This window comes from Vipera berus (assembly GCF_964194415.1).
Source record: "Vipera berus genome assembly, chromosome: 7".
Lineage (NCBI taxonomy): Eukaryota > Metazoa > Chordata > Lepidosauria > Squamata > Viperidae > Vipera > Vipera berus.
The window spans coordinates 78,441,354-78,456,728 of NC_138209.1; the positions used below are offsets into that span (position 1 = coordinate 78,441,354).

The 15,375-nt window shown below is 46.3% G+C and overlaps 1 protein-coding gene across 2 annotated transcripts in view; it reads right to left on the minus strand.

The window, feature by feature from the left end:
• Nucleotides 1–13,318, minus strand: part of ANAPC4 (anaphase promoting complex subunit 4) — a 36,744-nt gene extending 23,426 nt beyond the window's left edge. The window contains exons 1-8 of one of the 2 annotated variants that reach the window (XM_081332792.1): nucleotides 12,969–13,318; nucleotides 11,988–12,112; nucleotides 10,978–11,083; nucleotides 9,041–9,173; nucleotides 5,720–5,794; nucleotides 4,735–4,761; nucleotides 3,808–3,852; nucleotides 1,654–1,738 (exon numbers count right to left, since the gene is read on the minus strand). In XM_081332792.1, the coding sequence (XP_081188918.1) occupies nucleotides 1,654–1,738; nucleotides 3,808–3,852; nucleotides 4,735–4,761; nucleotides 5,720–5,794; nucleotides 9,041–9,173; nucleotides 10,978–11,083; nucleotides 11,988–12,095 (579 nt within the window). In that variant the 5' untranslated portion in view covers nucleotides 12,096–12,112; nucleotides 12,969–13,318. The remainder of the gene's footprint in view (nucleotides 1–1,653; nucleotides 1,739–3,807; nucleotides 3,853–4,734; nucleotides 4,762–5,719; nucleotides 5,795–9,040; nucleotides 9,174–10,977; nucleotides 11,084–11,987; nucleotides 12,113–12,968) is intronic. The other variant, XM_081332791.1, reaches the window with a different exon arrangement.
• Between the last annotated feature and the right edge of the window lie 2,057 nt (nucleotides 13,319–15,375).

Genomic DNA, 15,375 nt, shown 5'->3' on the forward strand with positions numbered 1-15,375 from the left:
TTGGCCCCAATCTAGGACCTTCCTTGCCACCGTTGTTAGGTGAGTCACTGCAGGGGTTAAGTTAGCAACACGGCTGTTAAGTGAATCCGGCTTCCCTACCGAGTTTGCTTGTCGGAAGGTCTTGACCCCCTGGGACGTTGCAACAGTCGTAAGTACATGCCAGTTGCTCAGCCTCTGATAATTTTGATCACGTGACCCTGGGGACGCTGCAACGGTCGTAAGTGTGAAAAAGGGGTCACCAGTGCCTTTTTTTCAGTACTGTGGTAACTTTGAATGGTCACTAAACAAATAGCTGTTAAGTTGAGGACTGCCTGTAATCAGTTCATAAACGGCGAGTTTATCCTTCACTGAAACTCACATCGCAATTGCTCGATATATTGGCTGTAAAGAATCTCGTTTCAACTGAACAATACGGTGATTTTGAAGGGTTTTATTGCCACGGCTCCTGCAGGGTTTCGCTTTAGAGTGACTGAATCCATTTATATTAAAAAAAATAATAATAAAAGAAACACTAACCGGGCATTTTTATCCAATACATTAAAGAGGCAAAATAAACTATTCTCCAGCTGGATCTAAAACTTGCGACGTGGGAAAGGGAAAAGATTGCTTAGAGCAGGATGCCAATCCAACAATTTAATGAGTGTGAAATTGTCAAGACGTTGTCCCTCCTCTGTCTTTTCAGCTGGGAAGGAAGCAGGAAACCATTTTGAAGATCTAATAAAGAATCCGGCTGCCAAGCAAAGCTCTGAGGGAAGCTGTCTGTGGAGATTTTCCATCATCCAGATCAGGGTTGTCCTAAAGATGCTTTCCCAAAAGTCAACTGGGCTGTCTTGGATGGTTTTTTTTTCCTTGAAAACATTTTGCTTCTCACCCAAGAAGCTTCCTCAGTTCAGACTTTATTAGAGCTTCAGGATAGTTTTCTTGAAAACATTTTGCTTCTCACCCAAGAAGCTTCCTCAGTTCAGACTTTATTAGAGCTTCAGAATAGTTTTCTTGAAAACATTTCGCTTCTCACCCAAGTAGCTTCCTCAGTTCAGATGTTGATTAGAGCTTCAAAATGCTTCTTTGAAAACGTTTCGCTTCTCACCCAAGAAGCTTCTTCAGTTTCAAAGTCTATTAAATCTTCAAAATATTTTCACTTCTCACCCGAGAAGCTTCTTCAGTTCAGTAGTTTATTAAACCTTCAAAACAGCTTTCTTGAAAACATTTCGCTTCTCACCCAAGTAGCTTCCTCAGTTCAGATGTTGATTAGAGCTTCAAAATGCTTCTTTGAAAACATTTCGCTTCTCACCCAAGAAGCTTCTTCACTTTCAAAGTTTATTAAATCTTCAAAATATTTTCACTTCTCACCCGAGAAGCTTCTTCAGTTCGGAAGTTTATTAAACCTTCAAGACAGTTTCCTTGAAAACGTTTCACTTCTCACCCGAGAAGCTTCTTCCGTTCTGAAGAAGAACCCTTCTCTTCTGAAGAACGGAAGAATCTTCTCAAGATGAGAAGCGAAATGTTTTCAAGGGGGGAAAAAAAGGACCAAGAAAGGCCAGCTGACTTTTGGAAAAGCATCTTGGGGATTCTGAAGGGAAGAACGTTTTTTACTTACCCCCTCTCGCCCCTCCCCCCTGCTGAACAAGTCTGAAAGTGAAAGGAACCACGTACCCCCGTTATGGTGGCAATCTTGTACATTCCGTAAGCATAGATCTCAATAAAGCCATCGACGCCTCCCAGAACGAGGGCATTAAGCCTACACAGAAAAGGATTTTTTGTAAAAACAAAAAAAAAGAGAGAGAAAGAAAGAGAAGGAGACAGAGAAAGAAGGCAATCATGGATGCAGTCTGGTTAGCAAAAAGATCTGTGTTAGCCCTCTCTGGAGACGTGTACACAGGTGGTTCTCAACTTATGACAAAATTTAATCTGTCGCTAAGTGAGACATTTGTGAAGCGAGCTTTGCCCCATTTTACAATGTTTCTCTTCAGTGAATCAGTGCCCGCGGTTAAGCTAATAAAACCCCCTGTGCTGCTGCCAAGGTTACGATAGGGAGAGTCTGTCATGTCGCCAAGAGATGCGCTCAACTCAAATCTACTGTGGATTTTCTAGACAAAAAGCAGGCCAAGCCATTTGGAAGACCAAGATCAACAGCTTTAGAACAAGTTCCCAGCAGCAATGAAAAGGGGAAAAAATGAGATTTAATATCTGTCTTGCAGATAATGTTGAGGGGAATAACAGTGTCTAGCAATGATGATGCCACCGCGTTGGGTAATGAAATGTCTGCAAGAAAACAAACAAGCTCAGAGAACACCAAGGACCCCACAGACCTTTTCCTTCTCCTCCTCCTCCTCCTCCTCCTCCTCCTCCTCCTCTCTGCAACCCCTCCCCCCCTTTCTAGCACTGATGATGTTACCTAGATAATAATAATAATAATAATAATAATAATAATAATAATAATAATAATAATAATAATAATAATAATAATAGTAGTAGTAGTAGTAGTAGTAGTAATAATAATAATTTGGAAGGGACCTTGGAGGTCATCTAGTCCAACCCCTGCTCAGGCAGGAAACCCTATACCATTTCAGGCAAATGGCTGTCCAGTCTCTTCTTAAAAATCTCCAGTGTTGGAGCATCCACCGCTTCTGGAGGCAGGTTGTTCCACTGGTTAATTGTTCTAACTGTCAGGAAGTTTCTCCTTAGTTCTAGGTTGCTTCTCTCCTTGACTAGTTTCCATCTGTTGCTTCTTGTCCTGCTTTCAGGTGCTTTGGAGAATAGCTTGGCTCCCTCTTCTTTGTGGCAGCCCCTGAGTTATTGGAAGACTGCTATCATGTCACCCCTCACCCTTCTCTTCATTCGACTACACATACCCAATTCCAGCAACCGTTCCCTATATGTTTTAGCCTCCAGTCCCCCAATCATCTTTGTTGCTCTTCTCTGTACTCTAGAAAGAGTCTCGACATCTTTTTTTACATCGTGGTGACCAAAACTGGATGCAGTATTCCAGGTGTGGCCTTACCAAAGCATTGTAAAGTGGTATTAGTACTTCACATGATCTTGATTCTATCCCTCTGTTAATGCAGCCTAGGACTGTGTTGGCTTTTTTGGCAGCTGCAGCACAGGGCTGGCTGGCTCCTATTTAAGGGATTGTCTACTAGGACTCCGAGATCCCTCTCACAGTTACTACTATTGAGCAAGGCACCACCTATACTATACCTATGCATTTGATTTTTCCTGCCTAAATGCAGAACCTTACTTTTTTCACCATTGAATTTCATGGGTAATGAAACATCTGCAAGAAAGCCACCAAGCTCAGAGAGCACCAAGGACATATCATTTCGACCCTGAACTACCAATATACTCCTTTACTGGAATACATCATTGGCGCATTTTTGATAGGACAAAGATCTTTGGGGTCCAGTTTGCACCAGAAAGGATGGAGAAATACTCACAGAGTTGAAAAAAAGCAGCAGCTTTGACCAATCTCCTTAAAACTTGCTGTTCAAAATGCCCAGTGATTTTTAACTCAACGGTTATTTTAAAATGGGTCATGCCACTTTAAGTTAATCAACCTAACTGCTACCGGTGTCCCTTTTCAGCATCTTGGCTTGGAGTGCAAATGATCAATTTTTACTACACACTCAGAAGTCCTACCCAGCCTACGTTTCTAGTCCAAACCCACAAAGGAAGAGACCCCCTGAAAGAGAATTTGTAGGTGGTTTTATTCCCTTCCTAAACAAAACTTGCTGGCTTTCAACAATTCGACAGCCACAATCAGAATCTAATTTTTTTTCCCTTGGGGAAATAATCAAAAAGCACGGTTACCTGACATCGCCCATGAGTTTCATAATTTCATCGGATTTTTCTTCACTAAAACATAATATAGTCAAGATCAGTTAAAAGAAGCGAAAACCAGAAACTTTTCTTTTGTGTTTAATGGATAAATACTTGGGGAGGGGAAAAAATGGATCTTGGATGTTAGATACGTTGACGGCAGCAAGATTACTTTATGCACAAAAATGGAAGGACGCTTTGATTTCCACAATGGATGAATGATTGAAAAGTTGACGGAGTTAGCAGAGAGGGCTAAATAGACTGCTTTGATTAAAGGGGGGGGAAACACAATTACTTTTGTTTCTACTTGGAAACCGTTTCTGGACTTTGTGCTCGAGGTGGGGGGGGGGGAAATGAAACTTTGATTTTGAGTTTTACCAGCTAGATTGGTCTGTTGTTACAGAAATGGCTAGTTTGTACTACTATGTAAAAGTAAAAATAAAAATAAAAATTGAGGTTTGATGCTATTATCTTATTCCACTACACCAGGGGTAGGCAACCTCGGCTCTTTTATGACTCATGGACTTCAACTCCCAGAATTCCTGAGCCACCATGGGGAAACTATGGCCCCTTCATGACTTGTGGACTTCAACTCCCAGAATTCCTGAACCAGCATGGCTCAGCTTGGAAACCTCTCCCTTTCCCCTCAGCTTGGCTGGCTCAGGAATTCTGGGAGTTGAAGTCCACTAGTCATAAAAGAGCCGAGGTTGCCTACCCCTGCACTACACCAAAGGGAGTCAAAAATCAAAGCCTTTTCTTCCTTTCTCTACATTTTTCCCTTCTCTTCTCTCTCCCTTACTTTTTCACTATTTTGGGTTTTATATTAGAAACTAGTAAACAAAAAAAAAAGACCAGTTAAAAGAAACGTGTCCTGTTCTCCAGATTCTCAGGAATAAACAAACAGAAGGTGAGTTTTACCTGAAAATCTTTGACGTGGTGCTGTAGCTGCATTAACAAAAGGGAGAGAAAGAAACAGAAGCAGATTCAGGAATGGTGCAAATGGTTAGTTAATTAAACGAGGGAGGGAGAGATGAATGGATGGATAGATAAAACATCATCCTGTTCCCTGCAGTTATTAAAACACAACATACAAGTAGCATTATCGTTTATTAATTCTATTCCTGCTCTGGATTAAACCAAAACTTCTTCTGGACAATTCTATTCTAAGGTAATCTGGAGATTTCCAAAAAATGAATCTTCCAAACTTGACCTATAATCATGAAACTGTGCTCCAAGAATGGTATGGTCTAAAAACATCTCTGACTATCATTGTTCCAGTGAAACCAACATGGATTTTCATAAACTGTTGCTAAGGCTGAAACACTATTTAACTCAACCAGGTTTATTCAGAGCCTCTGCACTGCCTAGGAGTAAGCCCATTCTACTCAACAGGCTTACTTCTTGCATAAGACATGGTCTATTAATTCTATTCCTGCTCTGGATTAAACCAAAACTTCTTCTGGACAATTCCATTCTAAGGTAATCTGGAGATTTCCAAAAAATGAATCTTCCAAACTTGGACCTATAATCATGAAACTGTGCTCCAAGAATGGTATGGTCCAAAAACATCTCTGACTATCATTGTACCAGTGAAACCAACATGGATTTTCATAAACTGTTGCTAAGGCTGAAACACTATTTAACTCAACCAGGTTCATTCAGAGCCTCTGCACTGCCTAGGAGTAAGCCCATTCTACTCAACAGGCTTACTTCTTGCATAAGACATGGTCTATTTAAAAAAAAAACAGCTAAAATCATAAAACAGCCAACAATCAAGGACACAAATTCGGGCGTCTGTTCACAGCCTTCAGTTCTAAAAATGGCTTCATTCAGCTATCAAAGGCTTGTGAAGGTGGCTGCATACACACTACCACAACCGCACTCTCCCCTCCCGACAACTTACTTCTTCGGCAAGGGCGGCAACTTAGGAAGAAGAAGGCTAGATTCGTCTTCGGCGTTATAAAACGAAATGAGAACGCTGAAAGGAAAAAGAACAATTCTTGCATTTAGTTCCAGGAAGATCCTGGTAAAAAATAAAATTAACTTTAGTTGTTTCCGCCCCTCCCCCAACACGATTCTCTTTCTAGGTGTGTTAAGGTTACAACCATCCCAAAACAGCCGACTTTGAAGGCTGATTGCAAAATAATGAATAGAAATTCGGATCTAAATTATTATCCATATTGCAGCTGGATTCTTCACGACGGCAGTTCTGCTCCTGTAATCAAACACAGGATAAAACCTTAGGCTGCACCGCCATGGTTAACGTAAATAAGATCCGGAAAAGCAGAGATATTGATAAAGGTAAAGGTAAAGGTTCCCCCGCGCACGCGTGCTAGTCGTTTCCGACTCTAGGGGCCGGTGCTCGTCTCCGTTTCAAAGCCGAAGAGCCAGCGCTTGTCCGAGGACGTCTCCGTGGCCATGTGGCCGACATGACTAGACACCAAAGGCGCACGGAACGCTGTTACCTTCCCACCGGAGTGGTCCCTATTTTTCTACTTGCATTTTTATGTGCTTTCGAACTGCTAGGTTGGCAGAAGCTGGGACGAGTAACAGGTGCTCACTCTGCTACGCGGCACTCGGGATTCGACCCGCCAAACTGCCGACCTTCTGATCGACAAGCTCAGCGTCCTAACCCACTGAGCCACCGCGTCCCTGAGATATTGATACAAATACCCAAAAAAACCAGGCTACCTAGAGCAGTAGTTTTCTCTATAGTGATGTTGGAGGCTAAGAATGGCTGAAGAAAAACTGACCTCTTTGAACTGTGGTGCTGGCATAAATTATTGTGCATACCGTGGACAAGCCAGAGGAACTAACAGAGAGATGCTAAATTATATAAAACCCCGACAGTTCACTAGCAGGCGAAAACACAAGGCTACGTCCGATTTACTTTGGCCATGTCATGCGTGCAAATTTATTGGAGAAGTCTACGATGCCAGGACTGGCTGGTGGAACAAGAAAGAGGGGCGAGCAAAGGAGACATTGGGCTGTTCCAAAGGCCCAAGGCGATTGAACTCAACAGTTATTTTAAAAACACGTCATGCCTCTTCAGATTAATTGAACAAGTTATACCAAAGGTGCTTGTTTTTCTTCGAAGATGTTTTGTTTCTTCTTCTGCTCTGGCCGGATGGTGGGGGAATGGAAAGATTTATACTCCTTGCAGACAGCTGGTCATTTGCACTATTTGACAGAGTCATTGAGCCCTCTCTCAAAAGAGGGGGAGGGCCAGGACATCCTCTATCTCCAGTCTAGAACACGGTCCTTTCAGCACTTCCAAGAAGGCTCCACACCCATTTGCACCACTCGGGTGACCAAGAGGGCACAGACAAACCTCCAAGTGGCCTCAACGACTCTCTAAAAGGAGGCAAATGACCAGCTGCCTGCAAGTAGTATAAATCTTTCCATTTCCCACCATCCAATCAGAGCTGGAGAAGCTTCTGGGATGAGAAGTGAAACATCTTCAAAGAAAAACAAGGACATCCAGTTGCCTCTTGAAAAAGCCCCTTTGGGACAACTGAGGAAACAGTTAAACCTCCAAGTGGCCTCAATGACTCTCTAAAAGGATGCAAATGACCAGCCGTCTGCAAGGAGTATAAATCCTCCCGTTCCCCACCATACAGACAGAGCCGAAGAAGCTTCTTGGGTGAGAAGCGAAAGGTCTTCAAAGAAAAACAAGGAAGTTCAGTTGCCTCCTGAAAAAAAGCACTTTTGGGACCACCATGACCCGGATGACGGAGGATCTCCGCAGATAATCAAACAAGTTGATGCTGCCGATGTTCCTTTTCAGCATCTTTGCTTGGAGTGCAAATGATAAAACATCACTACACACCTAGAAGTCCTACCCAGTCTAACATCCACCTCACAAGGGATACAAAAATGAAAATCCAACCACAGAAGGAAGCTTAGCTTAGAGAACGCTCGTCTACAAAGTTGACAAGAGCTGGACACAACTGAACGCTTGAAACAACCATTCCAACTGGATATGAGTTTTGCTCTTCAGCTCGTTAGGTTTGATCAATTTCCTCACAAGCTACATTTTAGGTAAGTTAATCAAGAGTGGAAAATACAGGTAGGCCTCAACTGAGCCCAAAATGGATGTTGCCAAGGGAGAAATTTATGAAGTGAGTTTTGCCCCCACCTTCTCGCCACAGTTAGTTAAGTGAATCACTGCAGTTGTTCAACTGGCAACCCGGTCGTTAAGTGAAACTGGCTTCCCCCCCATGGACTTTGCTGGTCAGAAGTGTTCTGTACCAGCCTACTACCAGCCCTGCAGAAAAGGCAGGGACAACCCCTTTACAAAGGGCAAGAGGCTGGAACTAAGCCTGCCAAATTTATTAACATAAAACAGAGCAAAAACAAGACACAAACCATGAAACAGGAGCTATTCAAACGGTTGCCTTCAGCAAACCAGCCCTCCCACGCATTCCCCTTTTATACAGTTCAGGGCGTGGCTTCTCTCTGCCTCCTTCCGAGGTGCCCCATTGCCTTCCTCTGTTTACTCCTGATTGACTGCCTCCTGCGTCGGGCGTCCTTGAACAGGGCCAGCTGTGGGTCATCTTCATCCACGCTGTCAGGCTCACACAGCTGGGTCTGCGTCGTGACCAGGTGGGAGGGGCCTGGCTGAGGGCTCTCATCAGCAAGCTCTCCAACCCCCTCAGCAACCTCTCCAACACCCCCCTCCTCCTCCTCCTCTGAATCGTCCGACCCAACTGCCGAACCCACAGGCTGACCCTGAATCATAACAAGAAGGTTGCAAAAGATGATCACGTGACCTCGGGACACTGCGACCGTCATAAATGGGAGTCAGTTGCAAAAGCGGCCGAATGTAAATCACTTGTCCACCGAGACGCTGCAACGGTCATCGATGTGAAAAATGGTCGTAAGTCTCTTTTTTCACTGCCCTTGTAACTTCAAATGGTCACTAAACAAACTGTCGTAAGTCAAGGACTATCTGGATAAAAAACTGGAGCAGTCGGGAGACCAAAGACACATCCCTCAATTGTGGGTTAGTGACCCTGAGGCACAGGACGGCGGTCCAGATATTTGCCAATTCTAATTGTAACCTTGGGACTTTTCTTTTAAATACAGGAAGGGTTGAAGAACAGGGCTGAAATCAACTTTTACCTCAAGGGATGAAAAGGTCCTCCATTTTAATCGTTCTTGTCCAGTCAGTCAGCTGGGCAAAACCACAAAGGCAGCGGACAAATCCTGACCTTCAACTCACCTGTTTTCCTCCGTAACTTCCATCCAGTACATGAAGGTAAGAGGGACGCTGACCGAAAAAGAATGCAAACTCTCCGGCTTCTCCACGTCACACAGAATCACTTTCTTCGTATCGGCAAGCCCAAAAGCCAGAACTGCAAAAGCAATTGGAGGGGATTAAAACACACAATGCGTGGAAGACGCTTCCTTTAAAGGTCTGGGATCCATCTGGATGAGAAAGCAGAAGTGTGGAGGAGGAAAGAGGAGAGGAGAGGAAAAGTAGGCTTTGGTAATAAGGCGCATGGAAGGGGTTTGACGATATCGTTTTGAAAAAGAAGGCCACACTTGGAGTAACTGCATCCAGTTTTGGTCGCCACGATGTAAAAAAGGTGTTGAGAGTCTGGAAAGAGTGCAGAGAAGAGCAACAAAGAGGATTAGGGGGGACTGGAGGCTAAAACATATAAGCAAAGGTTGCTGGAATTGGGTAGGTCTAGTTTAATGAAGAGAAGGACATGATAGCAGCGTTCCAATGTCTCAGGGGCCGCCCCAAAGAAGAGGGAGTCAAGCTATTCTCCAAAGCACCCGAAAGCAGGACAAGAAGCAACAGATGAAAACTAGTCAAGGAGAGAAGCAACCTGGAACTAAGGAGAAACTTCCTGACTGTGAGAACGATTAACCAGTGGAACAACCTGCCTCCAGAAGTTGTGAATGCTCCAACACTGGAAGTTTTTAAGAAGAGACTGGACAACCATTTGTCTGAATTGGTACAGGGTTTGCTGCTTGAGCAGTGGGTTGGACTAGATGACCTCCAAGGTCCCTTCCAACTTTATTATTATTATTTAGTATAAAACTTGTATTCATAAAACATGAAACTCAAGTCAACTGAACACTCAAATTGAGTGTTGTTGTTGTTTATCATCATCATCAGTTTGTGGAAGATGTTCTTGTCATAAACGTTATGGCTAAAGTTACAATTGTTCATAACTGTTAGCAAATATCCAACACACCACATCCAATATACTAGGATACCGGAAAGAGGTAGTAAGGAAGAATAACAAGAGTAACAGAATAGCAACACCAGAGTTGGAAGGGACCTCAGAGGTCTTCTAGTCCAACCCGCTGCACAAGCAGGTAGTCCTCGGCTTACAACAGTTCACTTACTGACTGTTCAAAGTTACAACGGCACTCAAAAAGTGATTTATGACCATTTTTCACGCTTACGACTGCACACTTACAACCGCACCACGGTCCTGTGAACAAAATTCAGAGGCTTGGCAACTGACTCACACTTATGACGGTTGGAAGTATCCCAGGGTCAGGTGATCATCTACTGCGACTTTTGACAAGCAAAGCTGATGGGGAAGCCAGATCCCCCTTAACAACTGTGTTACTAACTTAACAATTGTGGCAAGGAAGACTGTATGAGGAGGCAAAAGTCCCTGGACAGCCGTCTAGCTTAGCAACAGAAATTTTGAGCTCAATTGTGGTCATCTGTTGAGGACTACCTGTCCCGTTTCAGACACAAGGCTCTTGTTGGCGTGGGATCAGCCACAACTTCTGGTGGCAAGCCGTTCCACTGGTTAATTGTCCTCCATGTCAGGACATTTCTCCTTGGTTCTAGGTTGCTTCTCTCTGTTGTGCTGTCGTGACTCTGAACAGTCACTAAAAGAATTGTTGTAAGTCAAGGACGACCTGCATACGCATGCATACACACACACACACACACACACACACAAAACCTACTGCTATAACACAAGTACATTATTTATTGGAAGCGGGAAATTTTCGAAAAGCTTTTCAGCAAAGCTTGTTGGACAAGATGGGAAACTGTAGCAGGATGCAGGATATATATATTTTTTTCCCCAAAATGCATAACGCTTTCCTTCCGGTCTGCCGTGTAAGAATTCTCCCACATGCATTTCAGAAGTGAATTTTTCATATAAAAGTTTTATTTATTACTTTTGCCGTCTGGCCTCCAGGCCAGAGCGGATACTTCCTTGCCCGTGCTTTCATTCGGGGGCAGACTCCAGACGCGCTGGAAGTTTGCCAGGCGGTGAAGCAACACCTAAGAGAAGAGAGGGGGGAAATTAAGTCACGTCCATCTTCAGAAGGAAAGTGAAAAACCCCCAGGTTATTCCTACTGCCTGGCCTGGTTCCTAAAGCATCTGCCGCAGCAAGCAAATCGGAAATGGATTTGCACAACTTTTCGTGCAAGAACTGCTGGAACCAAGTAAGAAAGAATCATCCAGATCAAGGGTGGGGAACCACGGCCCTTTTATAACTTGTGGACCTCAACTCCCAGAATCCTTGAGGCAGCAGGGGTGGGGAACCACGGCCCTTTTATAACTTGTGGACCTCAACTCCCAGAATCCTTGAGGCAGCAGGGGTGGGGAACCACGGTCCTTTTCCATGGACTTCAACTCCCAGGATCCCTGAGCCAGCAGGGGTGGGGAACCACGGTCCTTTTCCATGGACTTCAACTCCCAGAATCCCTGAGGCAGCAGGGGTGGGGAACCACGGTCCTTTTCCATGGACTTCAACTCCCAGAATCCCTGAGCTAGCAGGGGTGAAGAACCAAGGTCCTTTTCCATGGACTTCAACTCCCAGAATCCCTGAGGCAGCAGGGGTGGGGAACCACGGTCCTTTTCCATGGACTTCAACTCCCAGAATCCCTGAGCTAGCAGGGGTGAAGAACCAAGGTCCTTTTCCATGGACTTCAACTCCCAGAATCCCTGAGCCAGCAGGGGTGGGGAACCACGGTCCTTTTCCATGGACTTCAACTCCCAGGATTCCTGAGGCAGCCAGAATTCTGGGAGTTGAAGTCCACAAGTCATAAAAAGGCCTGATCCAGACCAACAGTTTCACAACTGCAAGGTCTTCTCTTGGAGAAGATTGTCAGACGGTCCCAAGTTTTTCGGGGGCCCTACCACCCCTGGGTCCCACTTTACATAGGACCACCCCCCACTTACCTCTCCCACTTTGTTGGCCAAGGCAATCAGGTCCCTCTTGGGAGACCAGGCCATAAAAATGACTTCCTGAGGAAGCTGCTTCTCTCCAACTTGCCGGAAAGCTGGCATGGTGGGGGCACCGGGACCTGGAGACCAAAATGTATAAACCACAATGAGGATTAGCTGAGACTTAAGTGAATCTGACTGAAGGGAGCTCACTCTGGGCAGCGACTGATTGAGTGCCGGGCACAAAACAAGAGATGGCATAAAATGTTGGAGAATGACATACAAATCACCAACTCACAAAATGCCCTGAGGAGGAGGAGGAGGAGGAGGAGGAGGAGGAGGAGGAGATGACTTCAATGGCAGCTTTGCAAGGAACAGGCAGAGAAGGAGGAGGAAGAGGAGGAGGAGGAAGAAGGAGGAAGAGGAGGAGGAGGAGGAGGAAGAGGAGCTGACTTCAATGGCAGTTTTGCAAGGAACAGGCAGAGAAGGAGGAGGAAGAGGAGGAGGAGGAAGAAGGAGGAAGAGGAGGAGGAGGAGGAGGAGGAAGGAGGAGGAAGAGGAGGAGGAGGAAGAAGGAGGAAGAGGAGGAGGAGGAGGAGATGACTTCAATGGCAGCTTTACAAGGAACAGGCAGAGAAGGAGGAGGAAGAGGAGGAGGAGGAGGAAGAAGGAGGAGGAAGAGGAGGAGGAGGAAGAAGGAGGAAGAGGAGGAGGAGGAGGAAGAGGAGGAGGAGGAAGAAGAGGAGCTGACTTCAATGGTAGCTTTGTAAGGAGCAGGAGGAAGAGGAAGAGGAGAAAGTAGAGGAAGAAGGAGGAAGAGGAGGAGGAGGAGAGGAAGAAGAGGAAGAAGACCCCCCTCCTCCATTCAAAGCAGCCCCCCTTCCTCCCAGCCGCGGGGAGCCTCTTTGCGAAACCAGAATTGGGGGGCGGGGGGGGCTTTGGCTCGCCCCGAAGACCCCCCTCCCCTCCCGGGGGACCCCAAGCGGCGGGGCGCACCTGGCCGGCCCTCCCCGCTCCTCCTCCGGCCGCCTCTGCGCCGCCGCCCCTGGCTCCGGAAGCGGCCTCGGCAAGCCCGGCCCTTCCCGGGCGAAAGGAGGGGAGGCGGGCCGGCTTCGGTTTGCTGGTTGGTTGGTTGGTTTCTCCTTCTTCCTCCTCTTCCTGCTTCCGCTTCCTCCTCCTCCCTTTCTTCCCCTCCTCCTTTCCTCCTCCTCCTCCTTCCTCCTCCTCCTTTCTTCCTCCTCCCTCTTCTTCCTCTTCCTCCTCTTCCTCCTTCCACTTCTTCCTCCTCCTTCCGCTTCCTCCTCCTCCTTCCTTTCTTCCCCTCCTCCCTTCCTCCTCCTCCTCCTCCTCCTTCCTCCTCCTCCTTTCTTCCTCCTCCCTCTTCTTCCTCTTCCTCCTCTTCCTCCTTCCACTTCTTCCTCCTCCTTTTTTTCCTCCTCCTTCCGCTTCCTCCTCCTCCTTCCTTTCTTCCCCTCCTCCCTTCCTCCTCCTCCTCCTCCTCCTTCCTCCTCCTCCTTTCTTCCTCCTCCCTCTTCTTCCTCTTCCTCCTCTTCCTCCTTCCACTTCTTCCTCCTCCTTTTTTTCCTCCTCCTTCCGCTTCCTCCTCTTCCTTCCTTTCTTCCCCTCCTCCCTTCCTCCTCCTTCCTCCTCCTCCTTTCTTCCTCCTCCCTCTTCTTCCTCTTCCTCCTCTTCCTCCTTCCACTTCTTCCTCCTCCTTCCTTTCTTCCCCTCCTCCCTTCTTCCTCCTCCTCCTCCTTTTTCTTCCTCCTTCCTCTTCCCCCATCTTCCTCCTCCTTCCTCTTCCTCCTTTCTTCCTCCTCTTCCTCTTCCTCCTTTCTTCCTCCTCCTTCTTTGTAGTCTTCTTTTTCCTCCTCCTTCTTCTTCCTCCTTCCTCCTCCTCCTCCTCCTCCAACCCGGAATACGGAAGATGGAATAATAGGGTTGGAAGGGACCCTGGAGGTCACCTAGTCCAACCCCCTCCTTAAGCAGAAGGCCCTATATCAGGGGTCTCCATCTCACGGGCCGCGGCATGCCAGCAACCAATCGGCACAAACAAGTGAAGCATCCCATCCGCGGGATGCAGGCAGCACTCAAAACCAACCAGGCACCCTCCGGTCCGCGGAAAAATCTTGCCCCGCCGAACGGGTCCCTGGTGCCCAAAAGGTTGGGGACCTCTGCCCTATATAATCCCAGATAAACGGCTGTCCGTTCTCTTCTTGAAAACCTCCAGTGATGGAGAGCATTCACGACGTCCGGAGGCAAGCTGTTGCCCTGATTAATTAACAGAATTAATAAAGAGTTGGAAGGGACCTTGGAGGTCTTCTAGTCCAACCCCCCCCCTGCTCTACACAAGAGGCCCTACACAATTCCGGACAAATTCTCTTCTTGAAAACCCCCATAGTGACGGTTCCACTGATTCAACCTGGGGGTTGACCTTCCTTGACTGTGTCGTTATTTCTGGAGAACCTTTTCAGACTCAAAAGCTTAAGAGCTTGGAATAAAACGGGCCTGCCTGAAAACATCCCACCAGATTCCAGATTTTGGAGCTGGGCCCTCGCAAGGAAGTTGGCCGAACCTTTCACTTTCTCCTTTGGCCCAGCTAGCAGGGAAACAGCTGTCAAACGTGCCATTTCCTGCATGTTCCTCCACTGGTCCCAAAGGGGTTTATTTTCAGGCGGCCACTGGACTTCCTTGTTTTTCTTTGAAGACCTTTCGCTTCTCATCCCAGAAGCTTCTTCGGCTCTGACTGGATGGTGGGGAAGGGAAGTATTTATACTCCTTTCAGACAGCTGGTCATTTATTTATTTATTTATTTATTTATTTATTTATTTATTTATTTATTTATTTATTAAATTTGTATACCGCCCTTCTCCCGAAGGACTCAGGGCGGTGAACAGGGCAATACATATCAAAAACAAGATACAAAAATTAAAAACGATTAAACAAGATGCCCACGAATAAGTTAAAACACATTAAAAGTAGGTTAAAACACATTAATAAAACCCAACCCCATCCCATCAGGCCAGGCCAGCTTGTTCGAAAAGGTAGGTTTTGAGATCGCACTGGAAGGAGCAAAGGTCGGGCGCCGTCCGGAGCTCAACCGGAAGATGGTTCCATAAATCCGGCGTGCCCACAGAGAACGCCCTCCCCCTGGGGGCCACCAGTCGGCATTCTTTGACCGGTGGCACCCTGAGGAGGCCCTCTCCTTTTAGAGAGTCCTTGAGGCCACCTGGATCCTGAGGACACAGAAAAACCTCCAAGTGACCTCAACGACACTCTCAAAGGAGGCAAATGTCTAGCTGTCTGCAAGGAGTATAAATACTTCCATTCCCCACCGTCCAGTCAGAGCCGAAGAAGCTTCTGGGATGAGAAGCGAAAGGTCTTCAAAGAAAAACAAGAAAGT